Genomic DNA, 17,604 nt, shown 5'->3' on the forward strand with positions numbered 1-17,604 from the left:
CCGAATACATCGACTGGGTGCATCTTTGCTTCTAAATCAGACATCTCATAAAGTAACTCTAGCCGTGAGTGATTTTTACGTCCTCTATAAGTGGATTATTCGATGATTAAGTCTAGAGAAACCAAGAAATGTTGAAGTATTCCGCGAGGTAACTTCAAAGAAGATTATTACACTTCTCTTAAAAATTCTTTGTATTGCACACTACATTTTATAAAAACAGGCAAGAGAATGAAACATAATTGCGCGATCTTACGAAAAGAAGCATCTCATCAAATTCTTCATCCTTTCGGCATCATTCTAACGATGCTTAAATTTGACAGAACGTTGCTTTATATTATTTTTTTATTTATCGAAAAGAAAATTATATATAATGCTTTAAAGATATTATTGGGATATTATAAATATATTTGCGCTACTTATCAGCCAAGAGGACTTTAGGACAGATTTTTGATACATTAACAAAGATTAAAAATTAGCGGTGATTTTCCGCCCTGAAATTATCGTAGAAAGTTTATTTGGGTGAATAAATTTTAGCAAAACAAAAGCTCTTTCTCAAAGCGATTTCTGTTCAAGCGAAAAATAACCTTCGAACCCTCAGAGAGGAATTGTTATCCCCTCATTCATACTTGAAAGATGCCGTGCAAGCGTCTGCATGTGATTAATTTTTTAATTACATGCGATTGCGTGATACTGACTATTTATTATTATTATTTATTATTAATTCTAACTATTCGTGGAGCTTAATTCAAGTAAAGGAGAAAATTCTTATTTTTGCGTATATTTAAAAGGATATAGGCTAATCTAATTCCGAAATATAAATTATTATATTTAAAATCATAAAATGCTTTCAATCTTAGTATTTTGATTTCGCTTAAGAATTAATTAACGCGTCTGATAACTCACCGATGTAATTCCGACGATTGTGACATGCTCTGACATTCATCCGAATCTCGTGTTTCCAATCTGTTTGATTATTGTCGAAACCGACGCGCATCCATCAATTGCTCGATACACTTTCGATACCGTGTACACATCAGTTCAAGTAGAGACTGCTAATAATGAATAGACATTAATACACGTAGAATATCGTAGATAATAGATATGCATTGTATGTGTCTATTTCCATTTGGTCGTTAAGTCTAGTAGTCTAGCGGACACGTATATACGCCATGCGTCCACCTGATAGTCTATTAATAAGACAGCCTGCGGACTTTCTGGTAAACTGAAACTCTACTTGCTTGTAGTGCAGGGAGAATACTCAGCATTTACAGTACAATAATTGTGTATTAAAAGTCTATAGAGAATTAATAAATGATATTTTACCGTATCATATTAGTATCGATTCTGGAATGGTTCTGTATGCTATACAATTTTTTTTTACACCACAACATGTGAATATTTTAATCTTAATCTAAATCTAGAATTTAGTAATCTAATAATTTCCTCTTTTCTGTGATTTTTACATCATGTAGATGTTGAAGTTATTGAAATAACGGTGCAATATAACGTTTTAGTTGTACGGTCGAAAGGTTTATTAACGACATTACGACTTTGATTATTGCAGATCGCTGCCGAAACTCAGCAGCCAGGACGAGGATGGAACGAATCCTCACACCCAATACACAGGCGTCACACATTTCGAGCCCATACCGCACGATCATGATTTCTGCGAGAGGGTCGTCATCAACGTAAGTTGTGTTTTAGCGTTTAATCATTTTAATTCCGAATTTTCCCTTTTTGATAACTTACGAATTTTATCTTATCGTAATCTCTCTGGTAGAAGACATACACAGTGTTTTTATTGTTGTAAAAATATATATTGTTATTTTATGTCGATTGGATTCTCTCGAGGGAGAGATATCAAAAAGAATTCTCTCGAGGGAGAGATATCAGAAGTTTCTGATTCTTTATAATCTTTGGCGACACCGATTCTTGGAAACGAAAAATTTTCGATTCCAAACACCAAAAAAGTTTCGTCTTTACGGAACCTTGGCGCCACGGATTCTTAATCTCGCAAAACTCCTGGCGTCATAAATCTATAGATTCGATGCTTTTCAAGGCGAAGGCAATAAAATACTACCGATATCTCAAATATAAATATAGATCCATTTAAATATTGCTTTCTTTAATCTGTTTTTCTCGTTTAATCGTATTTCTGTCCTCGTTTTATCGCTATAATCACTAGAATTATATGCATAATATCTTTACGCATAGATAACTCCAGTCCGGTTCAATATTCGCACACGTTCTTATTTTCGACGAGGTGAGATTATCTCAAGACATGAAGTGACCTACAGACCGCGTTTTGGCGGTCGTCCAAGTTCGTCTTGGAATCGGGAGCGATATAGCATCAAGGTCGTATTGTATGAACGGAATTATCTGTCCTCGCGGATGACACGACTGCATTGCGCCAATTACAGCAATCGGTTCGATCAATGCGTCTTATTCCTTTTTTTCGCTCTTCATTCCGCCTTGATGGACATGAAAACTCGGCAGAGGTCAAAGCACGCTGCGCGGTGCGTGGGTAGAGCGTGTAGGTATCACGGGATCGATATGTAACATGCACACACATATACACATTCGGGAATTAACACATGCTTTTGCTTTCGTTCTCGGTAAAAAGTAAAAGAGATATAATTGAAGATTATCTGAAAAATGTTCTTCTCTCTAAGAGGCGCTTTCAATCTTTAGGAACACGTCGTTTCTGTACAACGAATTTATTCTATCCTCTTATCTTTTCTTTGTCACCTCTAGTTCTATCTAAGAGGTTCTCGGATAAAATAAAAATATTTTGTTGTTCAAATCATATTTGTCACGTTTTCCTTTTTCCTCTTCTCTATTTTCATTGACTTCTTCTTTTTCTTTCCTTTTTAATCATTTTGTTGTGTACATAAAGTATGTGTTTGTATTTTCCTCGAATGCATATTCAGTTCTTGGCGGGAATGTTGTTAATCGAGTTGCTATTATTAAATCGAGAAATGCCGTTATGTTAAAATATTTCTCTATAAAAAATTAAAAATTATGACATTTTGTCAAGAAAAATTAATTTTATTATTCGTCTTGAGAATGATTACAAGTCATTCTCGAATATAATTCTAATTCTTTTGAATACATTTATTTTTATAATTCATTGGAATTCATTAGAAAATATTGTTTACGCAATCCGTAGCTTCTTTATACAAGATTGTTGATTTAACATACTATTTCTATTACAGATTAGTCTTTAATGAAAAGTCTCATAGATGTCCTATTTATATAAATACATACAAGTTATATAAATCACTATCACAAATCTATGCGTTGCACAAATCTTTGATAAATGTTATTCCTTAATTAATTTTCGATTTAATAGACGTATATCATTAGCTTTAATGAAATTGATTTTAATCATATGGAATTACGATTTTTGAAAAAATCTTTTGTTGAAAAAAATCTTAGAGAGAGAATTACCGGGGTATTCAACATAAATTAACAACGTTAGATGAGTGGTCTACTCGATCGACATGATAATCTCCGATAATACGTTAGTCCCTTTGTGACGACCAGCTTCTACAACCCACCCGCGCCCCAATTAACCGCTTGAGCGGCGCGCCCCGCCCAACGTGGCGCCACTGTACCAATAATCGATTGCTGCGATCGACAGGTGAGCGGGCTACGGTTTGAGACACAACTGCGTACGCTGAACCAATTTCCGGACACGCTGCTCGGCGATCCGACACGGCGGCTCCGATACTTCGATCCGCTACGCAACGAATACTTCTTCGATCGGAATCGACCTTCCTTCGATGCTATACTCTACTACTATCAGAGCGGCGGCCGCCTACGCCGCCCGGTCAACGTCCCGCTCGATGTCTTTTCCGAAGAGATCAAGTTCTACGAGCTGGGCGAGATGGCGACTAATAAGTTCAGGTACGGGAGCAATTGCCTTTAAATTGTACGCAACAATTGGTTTGCAGAACGGTTACTTAAAATTACAATTAGTTTAATTTCATTCAGATTCTTTTGTTTTTACAAGTGTGTAAAATTAAAAAAGAATCCACGAATTTTGAACATCTCTCTCGTATCCCCTGTATTCATAGTTTTTCATCCTGCTTATATATTATGTGTATTATATCCGGTAGTCCTTACAATTACACTTAGGAATTTTTTGATCAAATTTAGAATAGATCTATTCTTGAACATTCCTCGCACAATGATATAGATCCCTGCTTCTTCAGATCTTGGTTACAATCCAAACCTTGCTTTGAGAGAATTATAGTAATACTATATAGTTCTCTCAAAGAGATCTTTGACTTTCACTCCATACCACGAATACAAAATACGATTGTAGAAGATTTACAGAGAATAGCTCTATTGCATGAGATTAACGAAGCAATGATTAACCAAACAGGGAAGACGAAGGCTTCATCAAGGAGGAGGAAAAGCCGCTGCCGTCGCACGAGTTTCAGAGGAAGGTTTGGTTGTTGTTTGAGTATCCGGAGAGTTCGCAAGGCGCCCGGGTGGTCGCCATAATCTCCGTGTTCGTGATCCTCCTATCGATCGTGATCTTCTGCCTGGAGACGCTGCCCGAGTTCAAGCATTACAAAGTCTTCAATACGACGACAAACGGCACGAAGATCGAGGAGGACGAAGTGCCGGATATCACGGACCCGTTCTTCCTAATAGAGACTATTTGTATCATCTGGTTCACATTCGAGTTAATAGTGCGCTTCCTCGCCTGCCCAAACAAATTCAACTTCTTCCGTGACGTAATGAACATCATCGATATCATCGCGATCATTCCGTACTTCATCACCCTCGCCACGGTAGTGGCCGAGGAGGAGAACCCGCTGGATGTACCTAAGGCGCCAGTAAGCCCGCAGGACAAGAGTACGAACCAAGCAATGTCCCTGGCGATACTCAGGGTGATCAGGCTAGTCAGAGTGTTCCGGATATTCAAGTTATCTAGGCATAGTAAAGGCCTCCAAATCCTCGGGCGGACTCTCAAGGCCTCCATGAGGGAACTCGGATTGCTCATCTTTTTCCTCTTCATCGGTAAGTTCGATGATAGATCATTTCAAAAGATTAGTAATAACACTATGGCGAAAATAATGCTTTATTATCAATTAGTTATATGAACCTAGAGTTTTTATTATTGAGTACAAGCTGTGTAGTAGTAATTATACTACACCATTTAGATAGTATTTATCTAAGCTAGATTGACATTTACTTGTATTTATCACTAACAATAAGTGGCATGCATAACCAATCTTCTCATTATCGAATTCATTAGCTATACAATTAATTAATAATACATCAATGAAGACTTTATTGGATGTTTGAAATGCAATTTAAGTAATATATGTGTACACATTCGCGGGAACACTTTCTTAAATTTACATGTTAATTTCAAAATGTGTGAGAATTTTAAGTTAATTGAAAATAGGATATGTAGAAAGGGGGAAGGGGGAGAAAAAATATAAATAGATGAATGACGCGAGAAGAATAAAAACAATAGCATTTGACAGAAATCACGCGAGGTCGAGGTAATCGAGCTTTCGCTATTCTAGTTTGCATTATGTAACATATACCGTATGCAAATGCTTTGGAGTTTGAAACTGTTCCACGGAGGACCTTGGAATTATCATGGATGACGAAGTCGCGAACAGCTATAGATCTGTTTTATTGTCGAAAAATTTATGACATCTTTGCATCTCCTCCTTCCTCAGGTATCTTATTTCTTTCGTATATTATATATATACCAATCTGAAAATGAATGAGAACATGAAATTTAGTAATCTCTCTTGGAATACTTGGATAACTCTTAGATACGCAGATCTCTTCGTACATGAGAATATTTATCTACCGGAATTTTTTATAAAATCACAAGTAAATTTGATGCAAATTATACACTAGAAGAATTCAATGAAGAAAGTTTATCCACTTAACTATCGATTCATTGATGTCAAAAATTGGAACGGTTGTTTTCGTGAAGAAATTGCTTTTGAGTCAACAATTTCTCGGATGTTTTCTTCTTCGTTGACCTCGGAGACATTCGAAATATCGTTTCGGGACCTTTGTTTCTTGGTAATCGTTTCTACGCGAATACTCGTTGCCATTAAAAGGAACGAGTAAACGAGATTTATGATGCCGTTTGCTATTGAGTACAGTTGGCAACTTTCGGGAGTCGAAATCTTCGTCGAACTGTTCGCGGCACAATGGCTTTCGAAAGGGGACATGCTAGAAAGGATGTAGATGAAATGGAAGGAAGAATTTTGAAGAATATAGTAATTTTTTAATTTACTACATATTTTTATACTTATAGAAAGTTGCTGCGTAGAAATGGTTTAAAAGTTTAGAGTTCAGTTTTAAGAGTTTAAAAATAGATATATACGGTGCACGACAGTACACTGTTTGTTTTTACATTTTAGATAAATGTGTCATTTTTCAGTAATATCCGTTGTTATGTAGTAATTATGCGTTATCAGTCTATCAGATCTAACTTTGCCGATGCTGTTATTTATTGGAATTCGATGTTATATAAAATTCTTGTATAAAATTATCACAATGAAATTATTTATGTTTTATCATACTGAGATACAATGATATAATTGTACATATAACATTATAAGATAACGTCATTTGAGGTGAATTGAACCGAGAATCGAGAGATATTATACAACAGAATAATATTTTTCGAAATCTATTTATATTTTTATAAGTTTATTTTAACTAATACAATGAAAAGAAAACAATTATAACATTCAATTATTTTTCTAAATGAGATATTATCTCACTTAAATTGTACAAGTTCGTCTGCTTAATCCTCTTAAACTCTTTCAAGGATAAGATCTTTTACAGCCGACAACTAAGCTTTCAACCTTACGTGGAAGAAGAATTCCTGTCACCGAATATGCCAATAATAAGACAATGAGTATTGCAAAAGCCCTCCAGAAATCTTTTTTTTGCCATTGGACGACGAATGACAAGCGTCTTAATCGAAGAAATCATCGAAATCTAGCTGATTCTAGTTCTAGGACATTTCAGATGCAATCGCGACTTCCAGATTAAGATGATTCCAGTAACTATATCAGTAGTATACATATTTAATGTATATTACCACATCTGAACAGTCCAGGTGCGATCAATCGATCACCTGGAGACCGCGTGGGCGATTCCAGAAATCCTTCCTTCGGAACCTTAATCAGAAGGTCGCACAGATCGGACGATAATGGTCGGATCCGCGCCCGCGGAACGTGTCAACATACGCGACGAGTGCGGATGATGACGTACACCGTCTTGACCCGTGCCTTCCTCTTGTGTTCGTTGCAGGTGTGGTGCTGTTCTCGTCAGCAGTCTACTTCGCGGAGGCCGGCACGCAGGACAGCTTCTTCAAATCGATACCGGACGCGTTCTGGTGGGCGGTGGTCACGATGACGACCGTGGGCTACGGCGATATGAGGTACAGAGTCACCGGGGGCGTTAAACCCACTGAACCGGTGTTTTCTTCCTTGCATTGCAGGTGTGGTGCTATTCTCGTCGGCGGTATACTTCGCGGAGGCCGGCTCCGAGAATTCGTTCTTCAAATCCATTCCGGACGCGTTCTGGTGGGCCGTTGTCACGATGACGACCGTGGGCTATGGTGACATGACGTATGATGTACTCACTTTCACTTAAGACTCTAGTTAATGCCCGCAAAACAATGACGACCGCGTCAGGTCATTGAAAGAGAGAGAAAGAGAGGGAGAGAGAGGGGGAGAGAAAGAGAGAGAGAAAGGGAGAGAGAAATCTAAAAAAACTCACACAATTCCTCAACTTTGATTTATTTCGACATCTCTTTAAAGTTGCACCAACATTCATTAAATGTTTAAATATTTCCTGATTGAAAATTGAAACTGAAGTTAAAATAATAATTAGATTGATAAATTAAAAAAATTTTTTTTTAAATTTATGAATTTAGAAAAGCGTGCAATTTCTCGAACAATTTATATATTAATTAATATTATAATAACATTATAATAGTATATTTATCATTTGATCATAGTTAAAGATCAGAATTAACTGTTGGTGCAATCACATCCTTTTTCTTCTCATTTTGACCTTTCCTTTCAGTCAGCACGCGTTGCTCGAAGCACACTTCAATTATTTCACTCATTGACATATTGTTCTATTTATCTTAAATTGGTGATGATGAACACACTTAAATGCAATTAAGTTATGTAATGTTATCTTTTGCTTCATACACAAGAATAAAGTTTCATATTACAAAAAAACGTAATTAATTCAATTATTGTTCAATTACTTGGTCAAATTTGCGTAAAAAATTTTAATCTGAAGTTGAGCCGAAATTTAGTTATTATTTTAATGTGCAATTAAGCTGTTCATGTAAGATTTGGGGATTAAAGTTTCTACGCATGAATACCAATTGTATTTTCATCATTGAATTAATAAAACTGATGATATTTTTCCCACACAATCATTTTTCTATTCATCTTTTAATCTCGCTCGCACACTTATTAATCAAAGCTGACAAATGTTTTATCCTTAATTTCATAAAGAATACGTCTCTTTTTTGTCTGAGATCCTTTAGATATTTCAGATTTCAGATTTCTAATTATCTTAAGTTTTACAATGATTTTTTTAAATATTTAATATTATGGAGTCTCGCAAAGATATTTTATGTTAAATTCTTTATATTATTATACTAAATTTTACTCAATTACTATTAGAATATTCTCTTAAATATCGCAAAGAAAAACTATGTTCTCCAATTACGTGACCTACAATCACATAAAAATTCAGCACTCCAATAAATATAAACTGCATATCATGCTCACGTCATACACCTCTTCAGCTCTCTAAATACTTTCGCCTATTTTACATTTTTCACGTGTCAGAATATTCCATTAATACTATTTATTCTATGAATTCAATAATTATTTGTCAAATTTGAAAAAATTAGTTCTCTTTTAGTGATAATTTTGAAAGAAAAGAACCAAATATTTTATTAGATAATTATAATTTCAAATTTATCGAAAATGAATCATGAAACGGAATTAAAATTATTGGTATTATATGTGCTTCTAAATTTTTTTAAGCTATCACATAGTATCATATAGCATTTCACATGTATAAACTTAATATGAGTCGAATCAGCAATAATTTTGACGTTCGGCAAAATTTTTACGATTGTTTTTATTGCGCATTATACACTTGACATTTGCAATTGTTTGAATATCGCTCTTAAGAATCTGAACATTTAGAAGTTTAATCCGAACATTAAGAAACTGAACGTTGTTCATGGTATCTACTCATTTAATTTTCGCGCTCAATGAAATCCGCGTCATAGATTTTATAAAACTCGAAAATATACATCTATTACAATCTAAAAACTAAAATTATAAAAAAACGAATACGTTTGAAATTGAATTAAAAATATTTTAATTAAGATATGGAGCGTAGCAGTTTATCCTTCGGAATAATGAAATAAAAAGCTTCGATACTCTTAATTTTCTATCATTGGAAAAGAATCTCTATCGTGTTGCGGCCTAGAAGGCCTCTCGGGCAATTGTCTACTAAATCAATAAGTGTCCTCAGACACGGAACCGCCCAGAAGCGAAAGGAAAAATCACGGAGAGATTTGAAGCCGCCACGTTACGCTACACCTCACGTATCGATCGATGCACACCCGCAAAATGTGCGCGGCCGCGAGGTGTCCGGCTATTCCACTTCCGATGACCTTTGCGCGACGTGGTTTGTTGAACTCGCGCTATAGATGGTCAATATTGTTTGCAAGACTATCACACTTGCTCTTTGCACACTACCGATTGCCGTCTAGTAAAAATCGAAGTAATGAATTAATAATAACATTTAGAAATATACTTGAAAAATTTATTCTTTTGCCCTTGCAATTTTCAGTGTGTATTTAATATTATCGCTAATATAGAAAAATGTCAAGGCGCACGAGACCACCGATCCGATGTGTCTTTGTTTACTTTATTAGAAATAATTCGATGACGTGAACGATGGTATGATCGACTTTGCGCAGAAGCGTGCGCCGCTTGCCCCACCGAATGATCGCTGAACGACATCGACCCGCATGGCATAATACATACGCATAATACATTTACGTAAGAAAAGGAGAGTGACCATTTACATCGGTTTTTCGATCCATTTCTTTATGGTTAAAATTATTTATTATGAAATCCTGATCAAAAGTTGTTAAGAGAATTTTTTTGCAAGATGTGCAGAGGTTCTCTATGAATTTGAAATTCTTTGTTAGGATAATTAATCTTTGTTAAGATAACTTGTTAAAAAAAAAAACAAATTTAAAGATTTATATTTTTTTAATGTTATCCCAGATTTAAATCGCGATAAGACCTTTATTGGATTTTATCAATTGGATTTAATTATATAATATTATGTACATTATATTATAATTATATTATAATATAATAATTATGAATATTATATGTACGTATTATAATATAATATTATAATATATTATTATATTCTACCATATAATTATAACATATATAATTTTTTCTATCTGTAGATTCTATCAATTCCATCAATTTTATCAATTATTTATTTATTATGTAACAGTAGAAATTAGTAATTTGGATGATGGAAACGGACACTAGCGTCCTATATTTCTAATGTTCTCCAGTATTAAATAAAGTAAAAGTCATATCATTGTATAAGTACTAGTCATATGTCAATCTTTGAACATAAGCTCTCGAATAAATCTTATTTTTCATTTGTATAGAAAATAGGTCCAAAATGGTCACCCTTCTTTTCGGAACTATTACATTTAACGGGCAGTCCCGAGTAGAGGTCGTAAGAATTTTTAAACAGAGTTCAAGATAAGGAAATCCACTTTCATTTTTCTTACCTTCGATTCTTCTTAACTTCGTACGTTAGGCCGGTAAAAAAAAGAGGTTTTTCCAAAAAAAGATTCCCCATCCCTGGTCTTGTGAACTCTGACCTATCGGGTTCACGCATCCTTAAGCTCCTTACTTATTCAGACCTTTGGTTTCATTCGAATTCATCCGCATCATTTCGTCGAAACTTTACTCCTCCTTTATTCTATAATTTGATTCTACAGATTCTTGCGTGTGCTCTCTGAAAACGGATCCCCCGAGAGTTTTAATCTTGCAAGATTTCTTGATGAAAAAGATCGATGCATGCATTTTTGCCTGACGATTGCCCAGCATGCGATGCCCACGCAAATTACTATCATTACAATATAGTCACAATTAATATAGCATACATTACTTTCTTGTTCGATCTCATTTCTTCTCATAACTATGCTAGCGTCATTATGATCACCATGGTCATGGATCACGAAGGCCTATAGTAATACCTAGCAATAACAATCTCTTTTTTACAATTAATGTCTTTATCATTATAACGATTGTTCACTTTAATAAAGACGCGTGTTGCACAGACGTAGGCAAGTTATCCGTTTATTTACAAAGGACGCACATTTTATATGAAAGTGGCTTCGGTCAAATTGGCTGAAAGTGAAATATGTTGTAGGTTAAGTGGTGCTAATCAAAAGTTTCCTTGGGCAAAAAGTCCGAAAATCAAAAGTATAAAATATGGTGATTTGAAGTGAGTGGTGGATTGAAGTTTGAAAAACTATTTTTGAATATATAAATTAAATTAATATATAAATGTTTTAATAATTCCAAATTCTTTCTGTTGTGCGTGTGTTACGCAGAGATCATGTGTGCGTGTCCACACACATACACACACGTATGCACACATATATATGATAGAGAGAGTTTGGAGTCATTAAATATTGTAAAAGTATACATTATATATAAATTTTTTTTCCAAACATTTATATATATTAATTTATGTATTCAAAAACAGACGTTTCTTAAATTTCAATACCACTTATTTCAAATAATGATATCTTTTATACTTTGGATTTTCGGACTTCTACTACCTAAACTATAATATATTTTAAGTTTAGCCAATTTGAAGCTACTTTTTTCGTATAAATGTGCAGGGTTTTTTGCTCTCGATGTTTAAGTATCAAGCATAAGTCCTTGTTGCTTCGTGATTAACCGGCAACACAATCACAAATTTGTTTTTTTAATCCAATCAATTCTTTATAATCTCGATAGAAATTAAAACACCTCGTTCTTTTAGCAATTTAATATGTAATTATGTAAAATATGCTCTTAAATATTTTACTGACAATAGAAAAATGGCTTTTTTTAAATTTTATTTATCAAATTGATTATTAATTCTTAAATTTTCCAGATTGATTATTTTCAATAAAGAGAACAAAATTATATGTGAAGAAAGATATAGATAAAAAAAATTGAAGGCGTGTTAAAGACAAGCCTTTCATTCGTACTTATTTGAGTAGTGTATCGCTGATGTTCGAGTATATTTGGCTCAATCGATTTATACCATGAGCGAGAGTTTCTGTTGAACTTACGACTTGCACGTAATCTAATTTGCACCTTGTCGTAAATGCCAGTTCAGAAACGGGAAAAAGCTTGGCGGAATTAATTCACTAGAATATTAAATGGAATATAAAAACAAATACGTATCAAAAAACACTTTTTAACTTTTGTTCAAAGCATAATTAGTAACGTAATAATTCTTTGCAATTTGATGATCAATACTTCATAAAACAATACAACATCTAGACGCACATAGTGATTGATTAAAATAAATTATTAGAGCGATAATATAATGTTATTAAGTAATTTTTCTACAATATCGTACCGTCCAATATTTTTGAAGAACATCGAGCTATTTTTATCGAAGCCATTAATAATGTCGTCGTAATTTCTTGTGCCTCTTCAGTGCACAACGAGTAATTATTCAATACATTTCACGAACGTCTGCGAAAGAGAAGAACGGTACTCAATTGTTCTTTTTAAAAACTCAAAGTACATGAATTCAGTCAAGTGCTTGCCTCCGCTGTGCATCATGGATATATCGAATTGTTCTTGTAATTCATCGTAACAAGTAATCGAATGTGATTGAATAAAAATTAAATTTAAATTTTAAAGAAATAAGATAGCACACAGATTGTCGCATTATTTTCAGGTAACTAGTAACGCAACGTGCTTTTTTAACAAGCAGTATGAAAAAGCCATTTTAGCGAGTTCTTACATTAGTCCCGTAGTCTAGCTAGAGTGCTCGCTTATAGACGCGTCACCCATTGCTAAATTTATATATGATTGAGAACGTATAGAATTAATGGCGTTGGTTGAATGAAAAATTGAGACTGTTAGTTGGAAAATTACCGAAATATATTGAACCTGCTCGGTCACAGGTCTATTAACGGAGCGAAGTGTATTCGAGTTAGTACATGCAGTCGACATGGTTGAGCATAGTGTGCTAATATACGTCCACCTTGTTTAACATTCCGCCAACGCACGTGGACAATCGTTACGTATCTATAGGAGCCTCCAATACCGCATAAGTAGCGCCACACTCGAAAAACACGGCAGATACACAAGATATAAACACCACACCTAGCACCAAAAGTTGAAGTTTGCGCTCGTGTTCTCCAAATTGCCGCGTGTATTTAGGACCTGACATCTGATATTGGTATCTTTCCTGATTTTGTTATAGGCCCGTGGGAGTCTGGGGAAAGATTGTGGGCTCATTATGCGCGATTGCCGGTGTCTTGACGATCGCTCTACCTGTCCCCGTTATCGTCTCCAACTTCAACTACTTCTATCATCGTGAGACTGACCAGGAGGAAATGCAGTCGCAAAACTTCAATCATGTGACCAGCTGCCCGTACCTTCCTGGCACTTTAGGTATGCCTTAATGTTTCTTCATGGGATAAGAGAGATCGATTTAAAAATTAATGATAATAAATTGAAATGATAGATAATTGAAAATGCGAAAGAAAGATTTTCATGTAAATGTTTTCATGAAAATGTATGTTGTGTGTTCTTCAGGTCTGAAGAAAATCTCGATGTCGGAATCCTCGTCGGATATAATGGAACTGGAGGAGGGCACCTTGTTTACTCATCCAGAGATAACTAAGAAGTCAAATTGCAACCCTCGCCACAATAACAATATCAATCCAGCCTGCATGAGCATCGAGACTGACGTTTGACTACTAGGTATTGCAGTTTTAATTTGTCCATACATTATACTCGATCGCGAAATATAGGCAAATAATGTTGTCTCCTCTCTACGCTATCAATTGCAGTGAAGGAGATGGTGGTAGCGTGGTGGCCGTTGCTGGGCCAGTTGTCAAAGAACAACTGCTGTTCCCTGCGGTACCTGACGTAGGCCTCCTTCACACCTCGTCATAGCCATAACGGCTGGCACTAGCGTCACATCTCGCCAGCCTGTCCAATCAGATCCGTCAGGGGCGCTTCAAGTCAAGATCGCGAGGAATCACGGAGGGTCACGTAACTATCTGAGACGTCGATTAGGTGCTTCCTCCATCCGTGACGAGAAACGGGGAAGAAAGATGGGATAGACCCAAAATGGGACGAAATAAGAACGAATCTCTCCCCGTTCTCGAGACGTCGTCATCTCTCCCGCCACCGCCTCAGAAGACTTGCGCCTCATATAAGGATCTACGTGCGAACGAAGGGGACGGGATATTCCTCGCTCGAGTGCCCTGCGAGCACGCGTGCGGCCCGAATCCCCCACACCACCGACTCCAGTGTTCAAAACAAAAAAAAATAAAATAAATAAAAATATAACAAATGATATCGAAGAAACATCGCGGCGTCTTCGTATAAGCGCTGTCGAGTGTCCCACCCGTCCCTGCGGGCTCCTCCGGCTTCCGGTATCAGACGAGTGAAAACGGAAAGGGGGAGCCGATAGAGGCGGCAAAAGCAAAACGGGGGATCGTACCAGATAATACTATATTAATTATTATCGATACAATTAATATCGAGTACCGTACATGTAGGGCGAGGATAAATTAACAAAGTACGTTTTATGGTTAATTGCGAGTGCGGACGAGGACACTTGGACGAAGACGCTGTTTGCAGAAGAAACGAAAACGGCGGAAACGGCAAAGAGGCACATGAAAGAAGCGTCAACGACGAAAGACCGAGGAACAACGTTTATAAAGAGAAAACGAGAGAGAGCGAGAGCTAGAATAAGAGTGAGAGAAAGAGAGAAAGAGCGAGAAAAAGAGAGCGAGAGTCAGAGAGAGCGAAAGCGAGAGCGAGAGCGAGAGAGAGAGAGAGAGAGAGAGAGAGAGAGAGAGAGAGAGAGAGTGTGTGTGTGTGTGTAATGTGCGTTGGAAAGATATTCCATGTCGTTTTAATTCTTTTTTTTTTTATAAAAAACAAGCTGATTTTCATATCATCATTACATGATACATTATTAATGTGAAACAATTAGATAACAAATTCAATTTTTTCGATTTGTTACATTCGCGCATCTGCGTACACGTAAATAGACTTACAAGTGCCGATGAAGCGATAAGGTCGAAATCGAATGACGCTATTATTTCTTAAAAATAAAAGATTAATATATCGTTAGAGAAATTAATCATGATGATTAGACATTTGCGAAAATAATGACGCAAACGATTTCGATGATATCTACATGTGACTGTAAAGGTTACTCTGCCAATGTCGGTTTGCCCCTGCCACTTAAAATTGCTACAATAAAAATTATCTAGATCGAATATATCCGAAAAAGAAACTAGATGCATATTGTGAAAAATCAAAACATTACTTAAAATAATTATCATTTTTGAAGGAAATTACTTATTGATGTCAAATTATAGCACAATTTTATCGTTACAATTAAAGCTTCATATTATACATATATACATAAAAATAAATGTATTCGTATGCTTATATCTGATGCGAAGAAAAATAGAAACTAGGCGTCAGCATTATAAGTGGCAAAGGTGTATGTCCGTCTGGTAGTAATTTCGAAGATTATGATAGATATTGCGACAGATTAAATATGGAGATATCGCATGAGAGCGATTGTAATGATAACAAGTGTCCAAAAAATCAAAACCGAAAATGTCTGCCGATGGCGCGTTTATATCCAAATCATAATTTGAAACCTTTCAACGCATACGACTTGATATTTCTGTCTTCGATGTATGGAATAGTGACTTTTCGAGAATCGTGGATAATTGTTTACACTGGGGACAGAATAATGACTATTAATGATGATTAGCGTGCATGAAAGTACGCATGTTAAAAATAGCTCATATATCACGTTCTTCGTCTTTCAAAGCTCAAAGATCAAAGGATTACTGTGCGATTTCTTATGGAACTAAATTTTGATTCGTCTTGGAGCTGCCAGAGGCATTCCTTTGATAACGAGGCGTAAAAGCTCGTTGTAAAATATCGAGAGAAAAACGTTACGATAGTTCTTATGGTTTTCCTCTTCCTCTCCTGTAAGCAAATTTTCAACGGAGTCAGTATTTTGCAAAAGTCATCTTTAACTCGTCCGAAACACCGTGTTACATTTCAATGATCAACAAGGTAGAGTTTAGATCATTGTTTTGAATTTTAAGTTAGATGGCAATAGAATTTGTATCAAGAAGGAAGAGGAAGATGTCGAGACATGCTACCGTTTGGAGAACGAATTGGCACGCCAATCGATCCTAGCACTTAATCTCTTCCCGAAGAGAATTTTCAAATCTATTCGTCTCAAAGTTCTACTCCTTTTAGTACGACAGAAACATGTCGTAGAATCGCCAAAAGACTGCCATTTTAGCGCTCTCGATTTATATCGCGCCAACAAATTACCCCAGGTACTTCCTGCGGAGCCAAATCGGTCCAAATCCGATCAATCTTCGACGTGCTAATTCGATCTAAATTCGATGAGAACCGAAGTCAAGTAGCGGGACATATCTTCACTCGCGTAGAATTCAAGAATATCGGAAGAGGAGAGATGTATACGCAAACACAAAAACACAAAGTCTTCGTTCCATTTCCCGAAGTTACCGATTTTCGATCGTCATTCAATTCAATGGAAGAAAACCGAAGCAGAGCCCAGGTGAACCTTCTCAGTATCCATTTACTTTATATACATTAGTTTATGTACATTAGTTTTTGATTGATTGGCATATATTAAAGCTTTATATAAAGCGTTATATAAGCGTATAAAACTTGAGTAATAATAAAAAAAAAGTTAATTGAAATTTACAGAGTCACAGTTTTACTTAGATTAATATACTTTGATACTGAAGAGGTTAACTAATTCTGTTTAAGAAGGCACATGTGATTTCAGGCTGATACATAATGAAAAGTTTCAAGAAAATATAGGAGCAAGAAGCAGAAAATTAGTTTGCCAATATTAACTTAAAGAATAAAGAAATAGTTGCGCAAATAGTAACACATGAAAAAATAAATATTATCGAGCAATAAAATCAATGAAGTTTAGTCTCATAATTGTCAACCATAATATAAGTAATAAAGAGGCATTGAATTAAAGCATAGACATGATTGAAAAGTCAAATGTGTAGAATGTTTTCTGTCTTTTAGGATGGAAGTTTTGCACCGATTTAATTGAAAAAAGGAATATATAAGGATTGCATTATTCGGGATATATATTTATTCCCGATTCGTTGTTCGATGTACCATTCATTGTTTGCTGGTAACTTACGCTCCTTGTTCTTATATTTCATTGTGTATCAGT

The 17,604-nt window shown here is 35.5% G+C and overlaps 1 protein-coding gene across 9 annotated transcripts in view; it reads left to right on the top strand.

Annotated features, from left to right (window-relative positions):
* The window catches only part of LOC105255031 (potassium voltage-gated channel protein Shaker), a 109,218-nt gene extending 93,948 nt beyond the window's left edge, over positions 1-15,270 (top strand). For 5 of the 9 annotated variants that reach the window (XM_011264077.3, XM_011264079.3, XM_011264081.3 and 2 more), the window contains 7 exons: positions 1,565-1,688; positions 3,644-3,909; positions 4,391-5,034; positions 7,502-7,631; positions 13,588-13,778; positions 13,923-14,090; positions 14,180-14,814. In XM_011264077.3, the coding sequence (XP_011262379.1) occupies positions 1,565-1,688; positions 3,644-3,909; positions 4,391-5,034; positions 7,502-7,631; positions 13,588-13,778; positions 13,923-14,083 (1,516 nt within the window). In that variant the 3' untranslated portion in view covers positions 14,084-14,090; positions 14,180-14,814. Of the gene's footprint in view, positions 1-1,564; positions 1,689-3,643; positions 3,910-4,390; positions 5,035-7,311; positions 7,442-7,501; positions 7,639-13,587; positions 13,779-13,922; positions 14,091-14,179 lie in introns of those variants that run through there. The other 4 variants (XM_011264080.3, XM_025408133.1, XM_025408132.1 and 1 more) reach the window with 4 other exon arrangements.
* Positions 15,271-17,604: the final 2,334 nt, after the last annotated feature.

Source organism: Camponotus floridanus, unplaced genomic scaffold (assembly GCF_003227725.1).
Source record: "Camponotus floridanus strain SB8 unplaced genomic scaffold, Cflo_v7.5 scaffold2, whole genome shotgun sequence".
Lineage (NCBI taxonomy): Eukaryota > Metazoa > Arthropoda > Insecta > Hymenoptera > Formicidae > Camponotus > Camponotus floridanus.